General features: G+C 43.5%; 1 protein-coding gene across 2 annotated transcripts in view; it reads right to left on the reverse strand.

Moving 5' to 3' along the window:
• Nucleotides 1-23,095, reverse strand: part of ARID1A (AT-rich interaction domain 1A) — a 67,299-nt gene that overhangs the window by 22,385 nt on the left and 21,819 nt on the right. Inside the window, exons 2-4 of one of the 2 annotated variants that reach the window (XM_014854972.3) lie at nucleotides 19,942-20,154; nucleotides 18,220-18,672; nucleotides 17,067-17,183 (exon numbers count right to left, since the gene is read on the reverse strand). In XM_014854972.3, coding sequence (XP_014710458.3) covers nucleotides 17,067-17,183; nucleotides 18,220-18,672; nucleotides 19,942-20,154 — 783 coding nt within the window. The remainder of the gene's footprint in view (nucleotides 1-17,066; nucleotides 17,184-18,219; nucleotides 18,673-19,941; nucleotides 20,155-23,095) is intronic. The other variant, XM_070510631.1, reaches the window with a different exon arrangement.

Here is a 23,095-nt window from a genome sequence, read left to right on the forward strand (position 1 = left end):
GCCCATAGGGACTCCATGACGATAACCGTTCCAGCTGTGATTGGTTGCCCAGCCCCGGCAAGTGCCAGCATGGGTTTGTCAGGCTCTGCTGACAAACAGAACTCAGCAGCTAACACCTTCTCTTCACACCACAACAAAACCATGCCCGAAATCACACAGTCCATACCTCATTGGGGCTGGTGGGGGGGGGGGGGGGGAGGCGGGCAGGGAGGCTTTCTAGTGCTTTCACAGGAAGGGCTGCAAGTTCTTACATGAATTGGCTGTCTGATGAAGTACATTTTCAAGCAGGAAGATACCAGATCAGAGTTAGAGGAGGGGGATTTAAACAATCTCACGAGAATGATATCAGTTCATTTTGCCAAGTAGATTAAATAACATCAACAGGCAAGTCTAAAGAACAGGCTATGGCAATGCTCAGATTCAGGGTTTTTTCATAAATGTGGCTGAATCCTTGAGAAATGGAGCTTTTGTTAACCCCCAGACAGAGTTCTCATATTCTTTCGGCTGTGACGAGCTTTTGCCAAGTTGTGCTGACTACTGTCAGGGAAATCACTCACCAAGAGAACCAGGTAAATCCTACACACAAGCTTATATTAAGTTTATCTGTCTGTCTGTGAGTGGTGGGACAATTGAGCCATACCCACTTAGACGACAGTCCTTGAATGAAAAAAGTCCAAATACACAGCCTGAAACGACCAAATCTGTGCTGCAATTTGTCAAGTGTTTTCCCCCAAACTCGCCTAACAGATCCATGGCCATGGAGGAGGTTGCTCTCCCGCTGGAGAACGGGAGGAAATCCTGAAGAACACAGAAGAGGTTGAGAAACCTAACCTGTGAAGAAAGGCAGATAGTAGGCAAGAAGGCAACAGCTTTGGCAAACTTCAAGGAAAAAGGAGTTAAGACAATTATACAGGAACTACTTAAGGCAAATAAGTTTTTGAGAGACCTGCTTTTTCAGAAAGGCTTCTTTGAGCAACATACTTGTCAAGGGTTGGGGAGAAGAGGCTACCTCTATCAAGCACTTCTAAAAAATATTCAGTAAGATACAGTTTCTCTCTTTTTTCTACTGAGTCTTTGCTAAACGGAAGGAAGGGTGACCTGACCCACCCCAGACTGGTAGGGACTCCAGAGTTACAGAACTGCTGCACTCTTGTACCAATGAGTGGTCTCAGTCCAAGAGATTAACTGCCATCCCTGCCTAGAGAGCAGGCTAGCTAGTGCTGGCTGAAATGCAAGGAACGAATCAACACACAGAACAGGCTGCCTCCTATTGCTGGTAGTACTTCCAAGTCAGGAGTTAAGCAGGTGATAAGAAGGGGAAAGAAAAGATGCAGAGGCCAACACCATCCTTCCAACTTAGGACCAAGCACTATCTCCTGCCTAGACTACACTTACTGTTTGGAATAGCAGAAGTTGCCCGGGAAAGGCTCTGATAACTGTATTTCCTAACCCTCCACCCCAAGTTTCCAAAAACCCCTCACCAAACTCCCTCTTCTCTTTTTCTACAATAGGTTATTGTTCTGGGGATAATGGATCATTTCTTTTCTTGTATCTTCTGGCTGCCTGATGGGGAATGCACAGCAGAGAAGGGTCAGACTCTTCTTGTCTCCAGAACGCCTTTCAGGGGGGTCCACCTCCAAGAGGAAATCCCCTACATATACAGGTCAGAATTCATAAATAAAGCTCTAGGAGACCAAATCTCCAAATTCAAAGGATGCTGTAAAGAGGAATAAAGCAAGTCCCTTTGCAGCTCTCTCTCGAAGGAAAGCAGAACTAACAGGAATATGTGACTATCATGTGTTCATTCCTAAGGTATGTGGTTGACTCTTACTTAATTCTCACAACCATCTTCTGATGTAGGTGTCATCCTCATTTTTAACAAAGAAGCAGGAAGCTCAGAAGTTAAATGACTTGCCCAAGGAGAGAAAGCTATTAAACTGAAGATCTGGGGATTCAAACTCATATTTCTCCAACTCCAAAGCCTGCACTCTTTCCACCATAAGGTGGAAGCTTGCCACTATTAAGAGCAAGGCTTCATGCTCCAAAGAAGGTCAGGCAACAACCTGTCTCCAGACATGCTGGGTGATTAGCTACATGACTCTAATAGGCTAACCTCACTAGGCCTTACTTAGCTCCTCTATAGAAGGAAAAACTAAAACTAGATAATCCAACTTTACAAGTCTACAATGCTACATACTCCCCCTCTTTCCTAGCCACCCTTCCTATAAATCACTCTTCTTTTCTAAACCTTTTTTCATGGTTCATTTCAAATCAGCCCTTTCACCTTAACTCAAACCTACTTTCTCTACACTAAAGGGTATAGTACCTTTTCTCATTTCTGGGTCCTTAGAAGGGTATTTAATGTACAGGCAGAAGGGAGGAGGAAAGAATGACTTAGAATCTAGGGAGATATGCAGGACGTTAAGTCCCATGAACATAGGTATTTGGTCTCTGCTGATACTTATATTGAATGTGCTCTAATCCTGTTATCAAGCGTAAGGGTGTGGCCCAGAGAGAAAAGTCAAAACATCCCTGGCCTCTAGGTGGCCTCATCTCAGGCAATTTCAAACCCTCACATTTTCCTCCTCACCAGGCCCTGCAGCCACCCTTCCATACTGCAGGACAATTGAGCCTTGTTTAGGGGCCCCATTCTCCAAACTACAAGACAGGAAAGCTTCTTTCTGGGTAGAAGCCAAGCAAGATTCAACTCCCTGTCCAGCTGTGCTCCAACAATGGGGCAAAAGAGTTCTCCTCTAACACAGCAGGGTGGCTCATTTCCCAGCCACTGATGAGAACTGGGTGGGAAGACCAATTGCTTGACGTTGCACTATAGGTGCAGCAACTATAGATTAAAATCATTTTTGCCTTGGGAACTTCAAAGACGAAAACAGTTTTCTGGGGGCAAAGCCTCCCCAGGCAGTACAACATCCCTGGCCCCTCACCCTCATTCCACAGGTAGGGCCCAGAGTCCCTCCACGGCTACTCTAGACCCAGTGTTAACAGGACTGATGGCACTGTCCTTAATCTGCCCTTTTCCCCACTAGCTGGTGAGACCAGAGCAGGACCAGGATATATTCTCCTACGTTATTAGTGACCAGAAAAATGCAAGCACACAAAAGGCAAAATGCTTGATAAATGTTGCGCAATGAATAACCTACTCAAAAGCACCCTCTTTAGACCCAGTCTCTATTAGTCCTCTCTCTTTCCTTTAATCTTCATTTCCTCACTCTAACCCTGTACCTGAACTCTAGACCTCCACAATGAGGGAGAGAGACTCTCAGATGCTAGCATCAAGTGAACAGACCTTCCTGTCTAAAACTGGAAAGTGCACCCCCTAATGGGCCTTGGCCACCTGGGTAAGAGCTCTTGATAGAACTGCAGTGCAGGGAAGGAATGTCTGGAAAGGAGGCTGTCAGGAGGCAGAGCTCTGTGTCACCAGAAAAATTTCAATCTAATTACAAAAATACAAGAACCTGCTGTTCTAATCCACCTCAGCAAAAATCTCTTGAGGTGGGTCTGGCCCTTTGGGTGGAGGCTGAGGGCGTTGCTGAGGTGAAAAAGGGAGAGAAGAAAGACTGTTGGGCTGCCTGCATTCCTGTGGTGGGAGCCCCTGCAAACAGCAGCTAGGCCACTGCAGCAGCCATTGATTTTCCAGGGGTCGATATTCTGCTCCCACAGATCTGCTCGGCTAGAGGTTTAATCACACTGAGTGCTTCTGCTCAACATCTCCCCTGCACTTCCCCCTCCCCAAAGCAATAAAACAAACACCAAACACAATGAGAGTTGGCAATGGATTAGACGGTGCTCCCCACAGCTGGCCCCCACCCCAGAGAAATTCTAAGCACCAGTTCCAAGGAAGCCACAGCTACATGGGGAGTCCACAAGCAAGCTGCACGGACAGACCCACGGCCCCGGAGAACCTTTTAATCTATTGCCCAACACTCCCATGCAGACGCTTAATAATTCAGAGATTTTACATTAAAAAAATCTAGGTTCCCGACTCGTGAAAAAAATGGATTCTACAACTCCCTCTGGGCACTAATTGGCTGAAACCTTGCTTTCTAGTTCTTGTCCCCACCAGGCCTGTATAATACCATGTTACCTACCTAGCCAGCCTTCTAACACACACCCCTCCCTTGCAAAGGCTTCTCACCTGGGCCAGGAGAGAATGTCTTATCTAGTCAGAAACCACTTCTTCGCCAAAAATGTACAGTTTTAAGGGTCACTAGCTAACAGACTCAAATCTGAAAAAGATGAAACTGGGTCAGAGCTGGGCCTGAGTTAGAGCAGTCAAGAGCAGTGCATATTTATGGAATAGGGCTGTTCTAATCCCAGCAGGAAAGGAGCACTGTAAAGCTAGAGAAGGCAAAGAAATTAGGAACTCCCTACTTTCTCCACGTCAAGCATTCCCAGTGAGGAAGGCCAACCACACAGACCTTGTTCCATCATGATCATCAGCTTGAATCCTAGAACTTGAGCAAGGAAGGCAAGAAAAGGGTAAGAAGAAAAGAATACAGAAAAGAAAGCAGAGCTCTAGGTATGAAAAGTGTAAGGGGAAGGGGTTATTGCCTTAGGCTTCCACCTCATCTGGCTGCCCCTCAGAATTACAGCAACCAGGGGCCAGCCCAGTGGCACAGCGGTTAAGCGCGCACGTTCCACTTCGGCAGCCCGGGGTTCGCCAGTTCAGATCCCGGGTGCGGACATGGCATTGCTTGGCATGCCATGCTGTGATAGGCGTCCCACATATAATGTAGAGAGAGATGGGCACGATTGTTAGCTCAGGGCCAGTCTTCCTCAGCAAAAAAAAAAAGAGGAGAATGGGCAGATGTTAGCTCAGGGCTAATCTTCCTCAAAGAAAAAAAAAAAAAAGAATTATAGCAACCAGAAAGCAAGCAAGGAAGTAATGTGCACAATTGGGGAAGGCCAAGTTGGCACTGTGCTAAACACAGCTTAAACCAAGGTCTAGGGGCTACATGGCCTCCTTGGTTTGGTATTTAAAGGCCTAAATTTGTATTTGCCCATGGTCTTCCCTACCATAGCATACTGGTCTAGACAAAATCCACAGATTTGGGGTGAAGGGGTAGAAGAAACAGATCTGAGAGTGGAGGAACGGACAGAACCTTAAACCAGGAAAGACAGCCATCAATCCCAAAGCCCTTTAAAACCAAAAGACCAATTCTAAACATAGGGCAAGACATAGTCAAGTTCTAAAAGTGGAAGATGAAGGGGAAAAAACCAAAAATATTCTTGATAACAGTTCCTTTGAACACTGATCCCTTTTATTTGGAACTTGGTTTCTCTCCTATTTTCCTCAAAATGTCAGAAAATTACCTTCACTCATTTCAGTAAACAACACTCAATATTCTTCCCTTATCAAAGTTGGCCTTAAGGGACAGGTTCACTGACTCGGCTGGAGACTTCAACCCCTAGGTTCCCCACTTCAACAAGGCATGGCTTCTTAGCTTCCTTGGGAAAGGTCAAATGGGAAGCAAGCTGGTGGCTTGGAGGCGAGCTCTGCCTCATGGCAACCAGAGATTATGTCACAATACCAGCCAATTCCATGCTGACACCAGGTGGGGAAACGAAACAGGTTCAGGCCATGGAAGCAGATGGAGCAAGAGATCAGGCACTGGTCCCCAAAAGGACAGCACTACATCACATATCAGTTTCATCACAGCTTTCAGGTAGAATACCAAATATCTTAGAAACACAAGAAACAGACAGTAGAACTAATTCTATGCTTGATGTATCTATGTTATGTTAACATAGCTCCACACCTAGGGGTCTTCCCCTCTGGACCAAGTTTGGAGGAACAGATTCTCACTCTGGTGTAGGGAGACCCTAGTGGTCTCTTTTTTAAAAATATTTTATTTTTCCTTTTTCTCCCCAAAGCCTCCCAGTACATAGTTGTGCGTTTTTAGTTGTGGGTCCTTCTAGTGGTGGCACGTGGGACGCCACCTCAGCATGGCCTGATGAGCAGTGCCATGCCCGCGCCCAGGATCCGAACCAACAAAACCCTGGGCCACTTGAAGAAGAGCGCATGAACTTAACTTCTCGGCCACGGGGCTGGCCCCCCTAGTGTTGTTTTTTTTTTTTTTAAGGATAGCATTTCTAGGATGATTTGTTTTATTTCTTGTTCAAAAAGCCCAAGTTCTTCCACAAGGACAGACAAGAAACAGCCTGGTAATTACAGATCTGCAAGTGGCTTTCTGATTTTTGTTGGTCTTTTTAGAGAAGGACAATGGCAGAAGCCAGGGAATGTACTTCACTGAAGAAATCTCCCAGCCAGCTTTGCAGAAGATTATAGAAGCACCAACAGGAGTGAAAGGGAAAGGGGGATGGGTGGAGAAAAGCCATGGTCACCAAGGCAACTGAGTTCATCCGTATGTTGACTCAGGAATTTCAGGAAATTTTAGTTTTTGAGATTTCTTCCTTCCAGAGTAAATGCTTCCTATCTTCTTGGGGAGTAGACCTAAATCCAGAAGCTATATTATCACTACCTTTGTCCAAAAATCCTCCACAATTCCTTCTTTCCTTTTTCCAAAGACAAGAGAATGTGGAAGACAAAGTCTGTTTTCTGAATATGGCATTTTTTCTTCTCTTAAAGGAGCTTTTTTGTGATTCTTTATAGGAGTTGGTCCTGATAGTAAAAGTACTGGACTGGAAGTTAGCGAATCCAATGTTCTCATGTACTGACAGACTTTGGACAAGTCCTTTACCCTTTCTGAGCCTTAGGTTCCTCATATGTGAAGTATGAGTTAAGGAGGAGTGGTGGTGTTTGCATTAGTGTGGTGAGTATTCTGTGGCCTATCTCATGCTGTCTCCATTCTACTTTTGTTTCTTAATTTTAGAGGTTAAAAAGCTAAAAACTACATTTCCCAGAATTCCTTGCAGATGGATTTGGATACAATTCAGATTCTGCTAATTAGAAGCAGAGTCAAGATGAGATCAAAGTACGGCAGAGACCACATATACCATATTTCTGTCTCCTTCACTTGTTTCTGCAGGAGCATTTTGGTTTCATCTTCCTGTTAATTGGGTGCTGGTTCTGACAGCAGCACCTGCTGCTGTTTGATTCCAGCTTACTGATCCCTGGATAGCAGATTTAGAGCAATCAATCAGATAGTGGCTCAGAAGTAGGAGTTCCCCTGGTGGGTCAAACCTAGGTCTAGGTCCCGTTCCTACAGGACAAACCTGGAGCATTCTCTGTCAGTCCTTCCAACAATTTTGTAAGCCCAATTCCCCATATTAAATCCCTCTCTATTAAACATACCTAGGCCTAGGGTTCAGTGTAGAAACCACTCAGACACAGTATTATCAGATAATCCCAAAAGAGTAGTTGTGAACAAGAGAGAAGAACAGAATTATTCACAAAGCATATTCTCTGCTAAGCCAGCCTCTTCTGGGGAAAATGGGCAAGATGGAGGAAGCTTAGAACTTTAAAACACATTTGCCCAGGACAAGCTCCTTCACTTCTTCCCTTTTTACCACCTCCTTGCACTTTTTCCCTCCCACTCTAAGCTCTGGGGGATTGAACTGCTCACAAGATGGAGGGCTGAGTCAGTACATGCTTTCCTTTACATCCTTACATTCTCTGCAAGCTTTTACTCCGCTGAGGACAGCATTACCTGCCCAAGCCAAAGTGAGTATTCTCTGGGCTTCCGGGAAGCCTGGGCTAGAAAGGGTACTAAGTGTCTTCCTCAGCAGCAGGAAATATGTTTATAAGCTCCAGGTGCAAAAGAACCAGGGCACACCAGTCCTGATAGCCCTGTGTAGCTAATGAGTGAAGACAAGTTTGCCCTGCACAAGATCCTAGCTTATCTTCTTATACCAATTTCTGGTCTAAGCAATGAACCACCAGCTTCCTGTTACAGGGCTGGGGACAAACTGAAAAACAAGGTCAAATCCAAGTGGTATGCTTGGTGGGGAGGGTGTACTTCCTGCCAGTCCTCAGTAGGACTTATTGACCCCAGGAGCCACCACACTATAGGTAAGGCTCAGTTAGTTTTCAGACTGAAGTTGTTCCGAAGAAAACAAAAGGTTCCAGCAAGAGGAATCTGTGTGAGACACACAGGCAGGAAGCAGAGCTGAGCCACCAGCGACTAGAATAGAAACAGGAAATGGGCCCAGGAACAAGCATACAGTAATCTGCCGCAAGCAGCACAGGCTCCAGCAGGCACCAGGCAGTATCAGGGCCAGAGCAGCGTGACTAAGATGGAGAAGCAGATTGGCTAGCCCTGCCAGAGAACCAGCCTTCTGGAGAAGGGACGGCTACTTCACAGGGTACAGGCTGCTCTGAGCAGCCTGGGCAGATATGACAGAGGGGGTGGGGATTTCCTTTTTGAGACTTTGTGAGAGCACCTGGGCTACAATTCAAGGGGAGCAAGCACAGATACATGGTCAGATATGAAGGAAACAGGTCACCAACCTCAGAATGGCCTAGCTTCTCTGGGTACCAAAACTGCCAGTGGCATTTCTGTTATCCCTTTGAAAATAAACCATCAAAAACCTAGGCAAAAACTGTTGGCCCTGCCTCCTTTTACCATGAAATGTGACATTAGGGAAAACAAACAGTGTAAAATTAAAATCTTTCAAACATTCCAATATTTTAAGCATTTAGAGGATTTCTGTTACTCCTCCCAATAAACTTAGATGACAAAAAGCTGGCCCCCAAGCTCAGGTAGGTAGCAAGAACCTAGAGGGCTATTCAACAAAGGTTTTCTGAGTATCTGGCTGATACAGGTGTCAGATATAGACCTCAGTGCTCAAGCAGAGGTACCAATATAGTACTACGACAATATGAAGAAACTGCCTGAAGAAAATAGGGACGAATCCCAGAGAAGGTATTTTAGCTAGGTTTTGAAGCCAAAGTAGAAGTTTGCTGGGTATTAAAAAAGAGGGGGAAGAGTAAATCTTAAGCCAAAGAACACTGACAGGAACGATCGGGAGTTATAAGGAGCATAATGTACATCTGAGTGGCTGAAGATGAGCCTGTAGAGGTATAGTGGGAGCTGTGGATGGCCCCACAATGGGGTTTGGGCTGCAAGCATGGAGAGCCAGGGCCCCCCAAAACCACTGGTGGTGGTCTCCCACTCCCATCCCCCACATTCAGATTATTTAAATTTTACTAGACACAGTCAGTAAAATTTATTGTATTCCAAAGTCCCCAGCTTGGTATTTTATTGGCAAATTTTATAACTCTCAGGGTCTAACACCTTGCTTCTAAACCATTAGACAAATGAATCACCTGGGGATCTCATGTAATTGTGTTGGATTCAATAAAGCTGGAGTGGGGACCAAGAATCTGCATTTCTAGCAAGCTCCCAGGTGATGTCTGTGCTGCTAGATAATGGACCACATTTTTTCAGTAGCAAGAATCTAACTGATTAAAATTAGCATTAATCAGGACACTGTGTTCTAAGAAAAAAGGCACAGAACAGGACTTGCTCCCATCCAACACAAGGGGAACCAAAGAATTAAACTAGCCAACCTTCTACTGTTTGTGGTGATTCCCTAGTTGGCTACTTGGTCCAGCAGGCTTGCCCTATAGATTTGGCCATCTTCCCTCTCTCACCCCTCCCTGTCCCTCAGCTGCCTTTTTCACAACTCGTCTGTGCCTCCATCACAAGGTCATCTGGGAAAATTAAAAGTGGAATGGAAATCCACCTAGACTCTTTCTTTTAGGACAAGTCTAGTGAACGCTAAACGGCAAAGGGGTTGAGGCTTTTGGCTAAACATGAAGAGAAGATCAGATTGTCCATGGCTTTCCTCTGCTGGGTGGGATGCTAGGGGAAATACTTCACGTGAAATAGCAGAGAGAGCTGGATTCAAAGCCTGCTTCTGACCCTTAGTTTCTCCTAATATAGAACAGAAGTGGTTACTCAGTACATTTCAATTTCTGCCCTTCCAGGAGAACTGGTGTTGGCTTAGGTCCTTTCCTGGCCTCATTCCTGCCCTCCTAAGATTCAGATTCTACAGAACAACATAGTTCCCTTCCATTTCCCCTTTCCAGATCATTGTAACCCAAGCTCTCAGAGTTTGAGAACATCTCGGTAGTAAATCATGAGTGCTAATAGCTACTAGGTTGTTAAGTGAAATCTAAAAGAAGGGCTGGTGACGTTAAAAGAATATCTATAGATAATTTAACAGATATTAAAAATTCCAATCCTGTTCTCCACCTCACTCCCAGCATCATTAACTTCTACTCCTACCTAACCAAAAGAAACAAATATGATCCAGATCTTCAACAGCAGCCTCTAGGACGTTTTCAGTTAAGGGTATATGGTCCCTCATAAGCTAACCCAGTGAGTGCCCTTGATTCCTTTCTCTCATGACTCCTGAAAGATGTGCCTGCTTATACCCTCCTAATATTCTGCCAGCATCTTCACCCTTCTATTTATCTGCCTTATATACATGCGAGTCTTGAGATGAAGCTGAGGAATTTGGGCTGATTTAGCTGCCTCCTCCTTCAATGTCTTTCAAGAGTGCTCTTTACCTTTACTCCTTTCCCTTGCACACTTCCTTTCCTCCAGCCCTAGGAAATCAGGTCCTCTTACCTAAAAAAGATTCCAATAACCTGCTTCACGACAAATCCAACTTTATATTTCTTAAAATATACTTACATTCCTTGAAACATAAATTGGATGTGGACTATCTTCCCCCTCCCTTGCCTTCCAGAAATATGACACAATCCTGGTCCTCCTCCAATCTCTAGCTATCTGTTGGGCACTTCTACCCAATGATTGCAGGCATTGTCCAGGGTTCCACCTGGCTTTTCTCTCCATACTCCACAGTTTAACTATTAACTTCTACATAGACACCTCAAACTCTATCCAGACTCAGCTCTTAACCTACATTTCAGTCTCCCATCTCCAACTAGTAAGTAAGCATTTGTTTTTAGACATCTCACTATATGGAACTTCTCCTCAAAAATGAGTTTTCCTATTAACCTTTCTATTTCTGTCAAGGAGATTTCTCTTTCTTTTTTCCCCCCAGTAAATGAATATGGTTAAATTGTCCACCCAGCAGAATCCATTTATTCTCGGTTGTATAGATTCTTTCCTGCACATATCACAATTGGGACTAGGTAGCTATGCAAATGAGACAGAGGGGTAGAACTCCACATCTCTTGCCAGAATTATTTCAATAGTTTGTTGCTTCTGGACTACCCCCTTTTCAAACCATACCATACACCCATGGATCATTTTTCTAACAGTTTTATCAAGTTATTGCCCTAATTATATATCTGTAGGCCTGTAAGATCAGATCCAAATGATTGACTTAGCCCACTAGGGTCCTAAAACCTGTGATATAGCTTTCCTTCCTGTTACTCCCTACCCTAAGAAGCCTGATCTGGACCAGTGCCCCAAATATCATCTACACTATACCCCATCCCCACCTGGCCTCTGCTCGGGCTGTACTTTTCCTTTCTAACCACTCATGTACATCCACATCTAGCTCATTCTAATCTTCTGCCATGATGTCTTTCCTCAACTATTTAGACATCCTGGATCATTGACTTCACCAAATTCTCATAGTACTCATTGTAACATTCGGGCACACCTTATTACGTCTATCTTACTAAAGAAACAGAAGATAATCCTTGAGGGTTGCAACCATGCCATATTCAGAATCACAGACTTAAAAAGTTCAGGTTACCTCAGAAGCCCTCCTTCAACCCTTGTCTAGTGCTTATTTTCCTTCTATACAACACCCACAGCAAACAGTGTGCCAGGTTTTACTCTAGGGACAGAGAACTTACTGACTTTTTCTTTCTTTTCTTTTTTTTTTAAATATCCTCATTCTCCAGATCACAAAGGAATTTATGTCAGACTAGGGCTTAAACCTATAGACAACAGGTAGCTAGAGGTTTTAAAGCAGTAATATAACTTGTCAGGTTTGATTTTTTTTAAGATGATCATTTTGATGATTATGTTGAAGACAGGCTTGGAAGGAAAAGAAATGGAACAGTCAGGAGTTGGTGGAAAGACACCAGATGAGAGATAACGGGTCTGAAAAAAAGGCAATGGGGAAGGACAGGAGAAACCAGATTCAAAAGTCATATCTAAGACAGACTAGGATCTGGTGACCAACTTATGGAAGGGATCCAGTGTGATGACTGCCATAGAGCGGAGAGCTCCCAGGGTGGTGCCAACGGTGCCAACAATGCCAAGGGCTGCCTTACGCAGGAATAAACTGCACTGAGGCCATAGCTGCAGACAGTCTGTCTCTCCCAAGTCTCTTTTCTTTCCACCATTTTCAACCCACAGCCTTCTGTCTAGATCATCAAGAGTCAAACTACAGTGTAGGTCACCACTATTATTCAAGTTACCACTGTGGCTTCCTAGTCCAGTAATTTTTTTCTTCCCTTTTCAAAGGACTAGACTACCTAAGCTCACTGTTATTCAAGTATGGTATTTGCAACTTCAGTACCACCTGAGAGCTTGCTAAATGCAAATTCTTGGGTCCCACCCTACACCTACAGAGTCTGAATCTCTCTGGTTAGGAGTCCATAATCTGTGTTTTAATTAACCTCCAGATGATTTTTAATGCAAGCTAAAGTTTGAGAAGCACTTATCTAGCTAGCCTCTCCATATCAGAGCTTTTAATCCTATATCCATTTTCCACCATGAATGGAAACTCTACTTCAGGTACACTTTCAAGACTAAAATGTAAATTTACAAATGTGCCTCAGTAAGAAAAATTTGGGAAGCGCTCATTATTCTAGGGACATCACATATACTTGGATGAATCACTTAAGTAGCAGCTTTTAAAGATGCAACTCCAAGTCATTCTCAAAAATAATTATAATCAAAAGTCAGATACCAATTTTCAGATGAGTCCCTTAGAGATTTTGCCCCAAAATAAAGAAAATTAAGGACGTAACGAAACACCCAGAGGTTTGCTCACCCATCCCTTACAAGCACCTTCTTAACATAAGGTGAAGTGGTAGCTATTTTATGAGATAGATGACAAACCCCAACCCCACTTCTTCCTAAGGCCAATGTCAGGAAGCACAAATAGATTAATCCATCCTTTAAAATGGAGTCTGGGCCTTCCCCTAACAGTCTGTGATACCTGTCTTGCCCTAGCAATGAAAACAACAATCTGGTAATATAGTCAAACTCTCCCCTGTTAGACATATACTTTCTGGATGAGCAATGTAATGGATACTGCTCAGGTTCATTCATTCAATGTGCTGGAGCCTACTATATGCTAAGCACTATGATGGCAATGAGCAAGACAGAGCAAGTCAGGTCTTGGTGAGCTCACGTTAAGTAAATAATTCAAATTACACTTGAGATAAGCACTGATAAAAACCATGGGTGCTAACACAGTCTATTATAGCAAAGCAACCTGACACAATTTGGACTCGTGTAACTCCATCAGGCCTGCAAATCAGAATCACCCGGGACAGCTTCTAACCATACCAAAGCCCAAGCCCCATCCCACAAACAAATCGAAACTCTGTGAACCCTGGCCACTGGTTTTACAGGTCATTTGTTCCCCAGGTAATTCTAACACGCAGCCAAGGTAAAGAACCATGGGGCTTGGGCATCATGTGTTGGAAGCACAGAGGTCAATAACACAGTGCCTGCCCTCTAAGAGCTGACCATCTATAGCTATGTGTCACTTAACAATGAGGATCCATTCTGAGAAATGCCTTGTTAGGCGATTTCAATGTACAAACCTCATAGAGTGTACTTACACAAATCTAGATGGTATAACCTACTATCCACCTAAGCTATATACTAATATTATGAGACCACCGTGGACCAAAATGTCATTAGGTGGCACATGACGGTAGTGGAAGAGACTCAAGTAAGTAGAGGTATCAGGAGAATGCTCTAGGCAGTACGGAGCAAAGAAACCTCAGATACAGGATAGTGCTGCTCTGGGTACAAGGATGAGGAAGTGATCTCAGAGGGCTATATAAGGTGCTTTTACCTATGTCAGCAAGGTTTGGTTTCTAAAGATGGGTACTTTATACCTTATTATGTCTTAAATATTGTAGGGTTTTTTATTTTTGTTTTGTAAGGAAGATTGGCCCTGTGCTAACACCTGTTGTCAATCTTCCTCTTTTTGCTTAAGGAATATTGTCACTGAGCTAACATCTGTGCCAATCTTCCTCTATTTTATGTGGGATGCTGCCAAAGCGTGGCTTGACGAGCAGTGTCAGGTCTGCACCCATGATCTGAACCTGTGAACCCCAGGCTGCCAAAGCAGAGCACGTAAACTTAAACAGTACGCCACCAGGCCAGCCCCTAGGGTGTTTTTTTTTTTTTTAAGTAAAATAAAAACTGCCTTTAGTCAGCGACGGCATCATAGAAGTTATTTAAGGTGAGTTTTGAAGCTTGATTAGGAAGGAGTTTTCTGAGGAAGTGATCTTGAACATGTAATCTGAAATATGAATAAGAGTTACGAGGAAAAGTGTATTAGGCAAAGGGAGGAGTGTGTGCAAAGGTCTGGAAGCAGAAAAAAGTATGGGGCCTTATAGAAATCAAGAGAAAGCTGAGAGCAAAAAAGGACAAAGTAGAAGTTCTCAAAGTGCCATCCCTGGTCAGGCAGCTTCGAGTTACTTGCTGGAAATGTAGATTCTCAGGCCTCACTTCAGACCTACTGAATCAGAACGAGAAGTAGAAGGGAACAGCCTAGGTAATATTAAGGATTATGAAAAATAATTGAGATGTTTTAAATAGAGGGATAACACAATCAGGATAATAGTAGCTAAATGGTTTGGCATTAATAGCTGAACAGAAACTTCTCAAAATCTAATTTTTGTAATAATCAGGATTAGAAACCATATTGTCTTTAAATCAAGGGTCACAATCAGAATGCCTTTAGGACTAAGCGGGTAAGGTGAATGAGTGAAAAGGGTAATGTGGAAAACTGGAGTGGCTGCCCTCCAGTCAGCCTAGCATCTGCTCTGGAGCCAAACACAAATAGGTGCCCCATAAACATCTGTTGAGTGAAAAGAATATACTGGCAAACCTAGGGATCCCTTAACACAGCTGCTTAAGAAAAGGAGAGGGCCCCTTGTAGGGAATCCCGACTTTTCCTTTCTTCAGCTCTGACAGTTTCCCAGCCTTGGCTAGGGAAATCTGGCATCAAACCAAAATTTCAAAGAAAAACCACCTTTTGTTGCTTGGTCCAAAAAGGAGAGGGATAAAAAGCAATTCAACAAACAAGATGCCAACAACCCAGCCAGCTCACCTCCTTCACGGAGCTTCTACCACAAAGCAAATGACCCATTTGGATGAATCGATAGTAGAAGCTTGAACTTGGGAATGCTCCTTGTGATAGGCTGCCCAGGAACAACCCTCCCCTGGGCTCAAGAAGCTGCCTGCACCTTCACTTCAGTGGGTCAGATAAGAAGCTCTTGGATTCAACAGGACAAGGCTCTCAACCCTTAGAAGACATGCAACGTGTCTGTATGCTAGGCTTCTCAGGACTAAAAATACCAAATACAGTTCTGCCAAAAGGTCACTAGGACCAAGTAGAAACTTTTTGAGGGGGAGCAACTTACAGTACTGGCAGAAATCCACTGAGCTGGGTTCTTGCCACAAAAGTACCTCACTCAAATGTAGTCATAGATGATGATGGAGTGGTAACACATTTCTGATTGAATCGGGTTAGAAAGCACAAACCAGTGAAGTTTAAGATTCAGAAAAGGACTGCAACAGGCATTAATGAGAAGGGAACAAAAAGGGATTGCCTTATTCAGACACTTCCTCCCCCAATTCCTCAGGTGAGAAAGTCAACAGTCTCAGAAGGCCCATCTGATAGTGGCTATTCATCCTGGCCTGGCCTGAACAACAGGTGTTGAAGGACTCTGCAGACACTGCCCTACTGAGTATGGTTCAGACATCTTCAGGGGTAGTCACGGGAGGCTTCATGATGAAAAGAGTTCTTGCCTCCTACCTATTCCCTTAAAGATCCAGAAACCATTTTCTCCCAAGTCAGAATAACTGAAGAGACAGGCTTCAAATCCAAGTAGAATCAAAATTTCGAGACTCTTATCTGGGCATGTGTGGCTAATTCATTTCCTAACTAAGAAGGATTTGTAATGGAGAGTTTGCTACTTCCTGTCTTACTAGATTCCAGAGCAGCCCATTTTATTCCTGTGCCTAACAGATTAACTTCCAGAACCTGAGTGATTGCCCACATGGAGTAGTGGAGCTAAGACTAGGGGTAAACGTTTCCAGAACCTGCCTGCTGTTAAATAGTTGGTGCTAACTGCCTTTCAGGTATCAAGTTCAGTCCCTTTGCCCTCTGAGATGATGATGATAATGGCTGACGTTTATGGAGTGCCTACAATGCATCAGCACTCTATATTGTCCTATTTAATGTTGATAACCACCCCAAAAAGTGAGTACTTTTAAGTTCATTCAACAGATGTGAAAACTAAGGCACAGAGAAGTTAAGTGACTTGCCTAAGCTACAGGGTTAGTGGCAGAGTCAAACGCAGACGCAAGAACTCTGGCTCCAGAGCCCAAGTTCAATCAGTAGACTATGCAGCCTTCCTCAGGATACAGACAGTCCATTCCACAAACACTAATCAAGCATCTGGGCACCAACCACTCTACTAGACAAAAGCACCTATTCATGCAAAACAACAACCAGAAAAACTGCTTTTACTCTGCCCGTGCTCAATGTGATAATCCACACTGAATGCACCCCAGATTCTACCTACTAGCTAAATACTAAAAATTAAGCCCTCAAAAGTAAGGTAAAAAAATTGAGACTTCTCTCAACTTTGATGGACAGCAGATGGTGTTTCCAATAGCTCCATCTTCTCTATCCCTCACCCAGGTCTATGCCTAAGAGCTCAAGATTTCAAACAAAAACAAAAACCTCTAAACAGAGCTCACAAACCTTTTCCCTGGGCAGGTAGCTAAAAGAGACATTCTACAAGGTCGGCCCATAAATTCCTATTCAGAATTCTGAACCTGAATTCAAGGAATAGCTCATTTAGCGCAATACCACCAAAACATCCAATCAGAAACCAGTTTTCTTTGCTTCTTTTCTGTCCCCATCACCTTTTAGAGGGTAGCAGGAATACTCACAGGCAAGCTTGAGGGTCTTGACTGAAGACTCAGGTTCATATCTTCTTGCCCTCCCTTACTGGAGGTCATTGAGGCGGCTGAGGATGCCTGAGACCCAAATGAATCTTGAGATAACTCCTAAAAACGAGAAAAACAAAAGCTGTGAAGGCCTAGTATTAATAAGCCAGGCAAGCTTGCTTCATGGTGAAAGGGCCATGGGACTCTCTCACACAGAGGAAGTTATGTGTCCAAGTGTGCACAATATTATCTGAAAGCAGAAAAATACAAGCTGTGGCTCTAAGACAAGAATGTCAACAGTGGATATAAGACTCTTCCCAATGGCACTGTTGACCATTTACTGCCACCCACAGAGAGCTGTTCCTTGGGGTTAAATTCTAAACTCTGGCTAACTACAAGGTGTACCTACCAAGGAATGAGACCAATTATTTAAAAAACAAGAAAAACTCATGCTAGAACTTCCACATTAGAATGAATACTGCTTCCTTCAAAGACATTGTCTTGGGATGAGATATTTATTCCAACAATGCTACCAATGCACAAAATCTTTAGTGGACCTATCATGACTCAGTCATTTCTTCTCTTTTGGTTCTTTTAAGAACAAAGCCCAAATTGTTATTTTTCGGCTTCATCATCCACCTTGTTCATAGACATGGATACAAATGAATTTTAGCTATTTTCCCCTCAAAAATAAAAAGACTTGCCACCACTGAGAACAGTCTAGAGAATGTGATGTCAGTGCTGATGGCAATTTCAAATGAAGGAGTCCAAAATATTTTGGCAGTTGGAACGAATATACAGTATAGCCTCCCAAAGTGACTGTTTTTAAGGAGACCAAACTCACTTGGATGCTTAAGTTCTGAATGCTAATTAAAAAAAAAAAAAATCAGTCCCATGACGTTTAATGTCTTATCTGTCCATGCAACTTTCCATTGCCCTATTTCTTCATCAGTAAGTAGAGCTACAGGTTTTTATGCAGTTAAGAAGGTTATGCCTGTATTAGTTCAATCAATCCAGTTAGCATGTTTATCCAGAGTTTAACTGGTTTTTAAGTGCACGTTAGAGAACCAATTTGTATGGGAAAGTTCTCATGACACCAACCCATAAGCTGCCTTTAGTCACATACAGGGAAGGGCAGGAGGCAAGGGCATCTTACCTGCGGTGGAGGGAAGCGCTGCTGGGAATAGGCAGTTTGCTGTGACTGCTGAGATTGGGGCTGAGGGTACGCAGCCTGCTGGGAGAGCGTCGAGGATGCTGGCTGCTGAGGTTGCTGCTGCTGGTAGGGAGACTGTGCCTGCGGCTGTGAGTAGGGGGGCTGACTCTGGGGGTGCTGCTGGGTCGTGGACTGCTGGGAGGGGTATGGAGTCGGGGACTGCTGATGTGGAGGCTGGGATGGCTGCTGGGAATATGGAGGCTGAGAGGACTGGAGCTGTGGTGGCTGAGACTGTGGCTGCTGCTGATATGAAGGTTGGGCATGAGGGGTCTGGGATGGTGGTTGCTGGGAGTAGGGTGGCTGCTGCTGCTGGGGATGAGGACTTTGCTGGTTGTAATATGGAGTCTGGCCCTGCTGACCATACCCACTGGGGCCTTGTTGTCCATAAGGAGGAATCTGTAGGAAAGGAAAGAACACTTTTAGCTGACTTTTCCAGATGAAGAAAGGTGAGGTATTCTGTCAGAAGCTATGCCCTGAGGATGAGTATAGAAAGCAGGCAAGCCAAGCCACGCTCCGAGAAGGCCCAGGGTTTTCTACCATCCCTGTCTAAACTGAGCCAGGAAGGATGGCCAAGTTGGGTTACTAGTTGGTTTGTTTACAAGTGGATTGAATTCATCCACAGAAAATTTACACTATTTAACATTTGGGCAACTTAGAAGAGTTCAAGAGAGGCTGTTTTCACCAATGAGCCTACTCTTTTTATCACAGCCTAGACTGTTTTTACAAGCACTAAGAATCTGTATCCTAGCCACAATGAATAGTCAACAGCAGCCTGGCTCAACCTACTGAAAACCCAGGGTTTAGTAATCCAGACAGCATGCAAATCACTAAGTTACTCTAGCTCTCGTTTTCATTTAGTCTTCATTCAAAAAACATTTGAGAGCCTAGTTGCTTGCTTGTACTAGGTACTATTCTAGGTACTGGGGATACATTTGATAGGTAGGCAAAAAATAAAATAACAGTAATATCCACCCCATCTCTCCTCCATTTTCTTCTTGAAAAAAAAAAAAATGACAGTATTCCATTTTCTACATTAAGGGCATACTCTGCTTCAAAGTCTTAGAAGTAAAGTTAAGTTTTATATTCTGTCCTTTACCATTTTCAGTATGAATATCACTCAAATACAAATGGTAGAAAATGCTGTCATAACAAAAATGACAATAAAAAGATAATGGTGCAGATGGCCAGACAAAAGGAAATGAGGGAAATTTTAACATTTGTAACAGCACTGTTAGTATCTTTACCATTCAATCTTCCCCTTTTCTTCTACTCCAAGTCCTTCCTAAGCATTTGTTTTGAACCAGACAACTATATGCTGAGGGCCTTAAGAAACGTGAAGGGCCTCTTCCATCCCCAGGGCACATGGTGTGAGTAGTTTTCCTTGGTAGCAGGGGATAGGTGCTCAGCCACTGCCTTTCTTTCTTCCCACTTCCTTCAGAGATCACCGCTCAGTGGATACAAGTAGGCCAGCCAGGTCAAAGAAGAAGACAGATATGTACATGGGATGGTGACCAAAACCTTGGCCTTGTAAGTAGCAAACTCTAACTGAGCCATTGGCCTACGCTCCTTTCAAGAGGTTTGGAAGCCAACGACACTTTGATTCTATAGCTCAAGACCAGATCCTGGACAGCAACAAGGGTTAAGGTAATTGGAGTCACCATCTACCTGCTGTGCATAAGAGAGGCCGCCCATGGCACTCTGCGCCCGGCCCTGCATGGTCATCGGGTACCGTTGCGGGGTCTGGGACCCATATGGCTGCCCTGGGTACCCATGTCCTTGCTGTGGTCCTGACGGAGGTCCCTGTTGTTGCGAATATGGGTTAGTCCCGCCATATGGCTGAGGTCTCATCTTGCCCATCTGATCCATTGGACTGGATGGCTACAAAATAAAGAGCATTTCATTAACCTGCAGCTTTGATGGCCTCTGGCCAATATGAACACAAACCCAATTATACAGGTCTGTATGCCACTTAGGAAAACAGCTACTATAAAAAAGTAATGGTAAAGACCCAGTAACCCTTGGGCAGGTCATTTAACCTTCCTAAGAACCTTGATTTTGGCCTATGTAAAATGAAACCACCACCAGTTTGTAAAAGCATCTCGTAAGCTATATACTACTTTCTAAGTATTGTACTACTGGAGATCCAAAAGACAGGCCAGGTGTGGAGCAATGAATATATGTACTCCATGGTGTAGAAAACCAGAAAAAGGCTTTTCAGTTGGGAGAGGATGGTGCTGCTATACTCTGCCATGATCTTCAATAACACCAAAACTTGGTTTCAATGCTTCATATACTTGGTTGGGAATTCAAATACACAAGCATCTAGATGTTTCTATTCTTTAAATAGTGGAATCTTTTTTACTTGCACATCTGTAGCCCATTTGCACTATGGCACAAGTACTTAAAATTTATGCTTTCTTCCAAATGGGTAACATGGCTAAGTTACAGTTGTTGAGGGAACCGTGACTCTGAATTTAGAGCCTTGTGCATCTCAACTAAAAAGTTCATATCCTTTAACATTCAAGAGTTTGAGGGTGTAAGGAGGATAGAACTTTTGTCTCTTTAAAGCACAAGATATAGAGGTGCAGCAGAGCACCAATAGTAAAAGCTCAAAGTTCAATTCACAGGTATTTGGCTATTAACATAGCTTTCTTTCAGCTTTGTGGGGCAACAGGTTCAATCAGCTCATTCACTTTTTGACATAACTTTACCCTATTGCAACTACGTAAGACAGAGCCTCAGCACACTTTCCCCTGCCAGACATGCCTACCTACATCTATTGATGGTGTGGAAGGGAGTGGGGAGTTTCCCTAAGGACCTTAAAGAGACAGATATACTGAAGTTGGAGAGTAGGCCTGGACCTGATATAAAACTTGAAAACTGGATCTTAAATTGAGGGTGGAAAGTAGAAATCAATACTCTGGGCCTGAACATTATTAACTTTCAAATTAAGGAGTTTTCAGTGGTTCTCAAAGTTTAGCATGTACCAAAATCACCTGGAGGGCTTGCTAAAAAACAGACTGCTGGGACCCATTCCCTAGATTCTTCGATGCTGTAGGTTCAGGGTCGGGACTAGGATATGCATTTGTAACAGTTCCCAGGTGATACAGATGCTGCTGGTCCAGCGACCACACTTTAAGAACCACTGGTCTAGATTACACATAGAGTCCCTTCTACTTCTGTCATTCTATAATTAATAAATTACTCTATAATTTAAGGTATATAAGACCTTAAAAAACAACAACAAAAACCCCTCCAAAATAAAGGGGAGGAAGTGTTCAAACAATTCGTTCTCTGTACATGTCTTTTTCTTTTGGCAGAGTACTACCCTAAGTGTTTTATAATAGGGGAAGTCAAGCTGTCATGAGGAAAATGGATAAGACAAAAAGCCACAGAGACTATTCTTCCAAATATCAAGAGGAAAAAAGCAGAAGCAAAGTTCTTTCTTAGGCTACAGCTGAAATCTCAGCTAAAAAGGAACCACTGATGATGGGAGCCTCCTCCAACTTTCTAAACTACAGAGAATCATAGTAAAATCGTATCCCAAATCACGACTACATGTCAATATTATTAAAGCACTGTTTCCAACAATCATAACTGAACAATTTTTGCCCAAGTCCTGCCTCTGTATTAGAAGCTGCAATAATGTTCCCAATCGTAATTTTGGAGCTACATGGATTCTCCTGGGACTGTTTAGGAAGTTCAAATTTAACAACGAGTGGACCAGTGAGTAATAAATAGCATGTGGTCTTCCCCAGATACACCTGGCAATGGAACCAAAACATCACCATTCTCTCCCATAAAGAGCTCGGGGACTTACACAGGGACATATAATGATGAGATCCTCATCTCATCCCAGACTGCAGTGACTGTCCATGTGGCCCCCAGGTGAAGAAAGACTTTTGCTGAACAGAGAGACCAGGCCACTCTGGTATTTCTATCAGTTCAGGTCTCACCACAACACATGGGAGGTAGTCATCACTTACCATGGTTACTACGGAGCTTCTAGAGCAATAGCTATTAACCAGGGCTACAGATTGGAATTTCCTGTAAAGCTTCACAAATGCTTGGGCCTCTCCCTAGAGACACAAGTTAGTGTGTCTTGAAGGGCTCTCCCCCGCCCCCCACCCCCATTAAGATCCTTGGATGATTCTAATGTATACTACTAGCTGACAACCAGTGATCTAGAGAAACACTGCCCAATAAAATTTTTGGTGACGTGTTACTATCAAGTATTTGAAATATGGCTAGTGCGACTCGGGAATGGAATTATTTTTATTTACTTTTAATTAAATTCAAATAACCACATGTGGCTAGTGGCTATCACATTGAACTGCACAGTTCTAGAGCAATGCTTACAAATCATTTTCATCTTTCCCTACTCCACAATACCTCCAAACTTCCTACCTACTATATTCTGTACAGTATTGCACAGAAAGAGCAAAGAGCGGAGTCAATTGATAGTCTTGGGTTCAAATCCTAACTCTGTCACTGTCTGACCTTGAACACATCAGTTCTTTGGTTCTTCATCTAAAATGCACATAACACACTTCACATAGTTGCCAGTATTTAAATGTCCAATAAATAGCGGCCATTATCAATAATGATAAATAGTGATTCTGCCTGGCTCTAAAGCCCTCCACAGTGTGCTCCAGTTGTACACATTTTTCAGTCTCATGCCAAACTTTACCACACACGGCACATACCCAGCTCTATGCAATGGTACCCTGCCCTGCACTCCTGTCCACAATGGCTTCCACTAGTAGAAACCCAACCCTTCAACATGAAGCCACTTGACACTTCTTCAGCACACTCTGAT

Source organism: Equus asinus, chromosome 5 (genome assembly GCF_041296235.1).
Source record: "Equus asinus isolate D_3611 breed Donkey chromosome 5, EquAss-T2T_v2, whole genome shotgun sequence".
Classification (NCBI taxonomy): Eukaryota; Metazoa; Chordata; class Mammalia; order Perissodactyla; family Equidae; genus Equus; species Equus asinus.